The 3,940-nt window shown below is 39.5% G+C and overlaps 1 protein-coding gene across 3 annotated transcripts in view; it reads left to right on the top strand.

Moving 5' to 3' along the window:
• Window positions 1-3,940, top strand: part of LOC112069861 (interferon-induced very large GTPase 1-like) — an 80,546-nt gene that overhangs the window by 4,939 nt on the left and 71,667 nt on the right. For all 3 annotated transcript variants that reach the window (XM_070438753.1, XM_070438752.1, XM_070438751.1), the window contains exons 3-4: window positions 1,660-1,705; window positions 1,901-2,167. In XM_070438753.1, coding sequence (XP_070294854.1) covers window positions 1,660-1,705; window positions 1,901-2,167 — 313 coding nt within the window. The remainder of the gene's footprint in view (window positions 1-1,659; window positions 1,706-1,900; window positions 2,168-3,940) is intronic.

Raw genomic sequence — 3,940 nt, 5'->3', positions numbered from 1 at the left:
CAAATACTTATTTTCCACCATAATTTGCAAATAAATTCATAAAAAATCCTACAATGTGATTTTCTGGATTTTCTTTTCTCATTTTGTCTGTCATAGTTGAAGTGTACCTATGATGAAAATTACAGGCCTCTCTCATATTTTTAAGTGGGAGAACTTGCACAATTGGTGGCTGACTAAATACTTTTTTGCCCCACTGTATACACTTAACAAAAATATAAATGCAACATGCAACAATTTCATTGATTTTTACTGAGTTACAGTTCATATAAGGAAATCAGTCAGTTGAAATAAATAAATTGGGCCCTAATCTATGGATTCCACATGACTGGGAATACAGATATGGATTTGTTGGTCACAGATACCTTACAAAAGGGGCCTCACAATGGGCTTCAGGATCTCGTCATGATAGTTTTGTGCATTCAAATTGTCATCAACAAAATGCAATTGTGTTGGTTGTCCTTAGCTTATGCCTGCCCATACAATAACCGCCATCACAACTGTTGACATCAGCAAATCACTCGCCCAGATAACACCATACACGTCGTCTGTTGTTGTGAGGCCTGTTGAATGTACTGCCAAATTCTCTAAAACAACAAATGTTAATTTTTCTACCATAAGCAGTCTCGGTTTATTGGTTTATTGTAGAGAAAGGAACATTCAATTCTCTGGCAACAGCTCTGGTGGAGATTCCTGCAGTCAGCATGCCAGTTGCACGCTCCCTCAAAGCATGAGACAACTGGCAATGTGTTGTTTGACAAAACTACACATTTTAGTGTGTCCTTTTATTGTCCCCAGCACAAGGTGCACCTGCGTAATGATCATACTGTTTAATCAGGTTTTTGATACGCCACACCTGTCATGTGGATGGATTATCTTGGAGAAAAAAATGCTCACCAAGAGAGATGCAAACAAATTTGTGCACAAAATTGAAAAAAATACGATTTCTGTGCAATGGAACATTTCTGGGATCTTTTATTTCAGCTCATGAAACATGGGAACAATAATTTACATGTTGTGTTTTATATTGTTGTTTAGTGTATTTTTCTCAAACAATAACCAAACAAGAGACAATAAACAGACGCACAGAAATTTCAACAAACATCAATGACATCACACCTGCTCAGACCCACATGTTCCCACCCATACACATCATGTATGTCTCACAACCCCTCCCCRTTCATCTCCTGCCATACTCTATGCCATATAAATAATAATACATTTCATTCATCCACTGTTGTAGTGATGGAGRWTCATTTGATTTCCAGTTTTTAAGTAGGAAGTCTTTTCAAAATCATTGACGAYAAAGGTARTGTATGGTCCACCCCATTGMGTATCTCACCYCTCCCTSAAATGCCATGTCTTGAAYTATGCAGARAGACAGATTAAAAGTAAACATGCATTGTAAAAGTTGTAACAACGTCAGTGTGATAAATGTACTTATTTAGGAAAAGTCAAGGATGGAGGGGGACATGACTTTAAAAATGGACAGGCTATTACAATGTTAAATTCACAACGTTGTTCAAAARACGTKATCTGCGCTTTCAGCGTTACAGAAGAATATCAAAAGCAGTTGATTTATCTTGAAAAAAACATCTGTTTTACATTTAGCAAAATAATTTGTTTTTAAAGAAATGACAAATTCTTATTTTGTTTTCACAGCCTAAGAGTTTTGGAGACCAACACAAAACGCTGGCCTCAGATGATGGTATGTGTAGTATACAGTATGTGGAAACAGAATAAACTGYCTCAAACAATATTATTTAATTGAAATCTCAATTTTGTAGAATACATTTTGTAAGACGTCAATTGTTGTCCTTTAACTGCTGGTATCAATAGTACAAATGTGTGTTTGTAATGTCACTGAAGTCTYTTTTTCAATCACCCGTTATACCTTCACCAGTGCTGCCCCCTCCTGGTGACATCCAGGTRCTGTTGRTGACYTCAGACTCTGTGTCTCTGAGCTGGGGTCCTCCTGAAGGGCTGAAGGGACCACAGAAGTTCAGAGTGACCTGGGGTTGCGACGTGGAACCATGCAGTCTAGGGGTGAAAAATGTTCATGAAGTTGAAATAAGCAGACTCAAKCCTGGTYAAAAGTACCAGTTCAACGTGGCTACAGAGGGAGAAGATGGAAGACAAAGCAGATGTGTCTCAGCATCCCTATCCGCAGGTACAGTAGGATAACTTGTGTTTTTATTCAGACTACYTTTTAGTKATTTAGCAGACACTCTTATCCTGAGCAATTAGGGTTAAGTGCCTTCRGAGTCAGCTCAGGGATTCAAACCAGCGACCTTTCGTTTASTGGCCCAACACGCTTAACCACAAGACTACCTCTCATCCACATCCWTCACTAAATCATTACCTACCTGCAGACTACATAATTCATTCATTCCTAGAGACATTTTGTGACTCTGTCAAAAACAGCCCATCTCTTCTAAACAAGTATAGGTTTTATTACAGTGCTCKTAGCACCCAGATTTAAAGATGTTRCWTTTGGAAGAGACCTCTTCAATCTCAGCTGCACCAAGGCTGAAGAGATGGAGAAAGTCCATATCCTACTGCAGCCCAGGAACAGAGCCAATACTGACAACTGCCACAAAACACTTTCAAACCTGCAACCTGGCACAGAMTACACTGTTAGTGTTACAACTGTGCTGAGCAATGGGGAACAGAGTGAATCTGTCTCTACAACAGTCTGCACTAGTAAGAGATCWTCCCCCAATTACAGCTCATCATCTCTTTACCAGTAACTAGAGAGATATCTCTTTACCAGTAACTAGAGAGATATCTCTTTACCAGTAACTAGAGAGATGTTGTTACATTACAAATCAAATTTGCTTTGTTGCTTCTGTRCTGTTTTTAGCTTATTTCTTCCCATATCAAAAGCCCTGGCCTTATTTTACCTTTCCCCCGTAAGGCTGAACACATTATATTAACTGTTAAACCAATATTTTTTTTTAAAGTGAAGCGAGCAAGCAAATTGTTTTTAAATTAGAACCTCTTCTTAATAATATACTATAGCAATCTTAGTCAAACACCTAGCAAGATGTTGGCCTCTTGGAGGCTAAAAGAGCCATAGTTCAGCCATTATCCGAGAGGGAGTTGTGTATCTCTTTGTTTTGGGCAAAGGACCAAAACAGTCCTGCAGAACCCTGCTGTAAGGTTAGTCAAAAGCAGGAAAAGGCTGCAAAAGTGCAACCAATACAGCTTTGTTCGGTTTACCCTTCCGCTGGCAAACGTAACAGGATTTACAGAACACCACAACATCCTGTTTCAGACCAGACCAGAAGAAGTTACGCAAGATATAGTCATACGTCTTGTTGATCCKAAGATGGGCTGCCATACTACCATCGTGAGCCAACCTCATTATCGCTTGTAGAAGTGTAACTAGAATGACAATTTGAGATACACTGGGCCAATCGTCTTGCCCAGAAAGTGGCGCAAGAATGGCATTTCCTCATCAGCACACCATCTCTGTCAAATTAACCCACACAAACTTTATCAAACTCCTCTCAACGTATCTCAGCAAAACCTTTTTTTTCTCTCATGGGTACTTTTCTGATAACCCATCAGGTTCTTCTACTCTGGGTTCCTTACAAATTACAGGATTTGGCACAACCTTCACTTCCTTAAAATCGTTGACCAAAATGAATGAAACCCCCTTCATCGGTAGGCTAGGCCTCACTCCAACGATAACGGAACCAGAAACAAGATCAAACTCTAGTTCCACATTATACAAAGGAACTTACATGCACCCCATCTCCACACCTTGTACAAACACTGTAACCAGTTTCTGAAGTGTCAGACAAAGGGCAAAACATCCTCCAAAGGGAAGGATTGAGCTGCCTCAGTTTCTCGTAGTATATTCACAGGCTGTTTAACAGAATCACCATTACGCAGAGACACAAACCCTTCGAAAACAAAGGGTTCATACACATCTGAT

Source organism: Salvelinus sp. IW2-2015, unplaced genomic scaffold, assembly GCF_002910315.2.
Source record: "Salvelinus sp. IW2-2015 unplaced genomic scaffold, ASM291031v2 Un_scaffold1135, whole genome shotgun sequence".
NCBI lineage: Eukaryota > Metazoa > Chordata > Actinopteri > Salmoniformes > Salmonidae > Salvelinus > Salvelinus sp. IW2-2015.
Note: the sequence above shows the minus strand (reverse complement) of the source record. Positions and strands in the feature narration are given on the sequence as shown.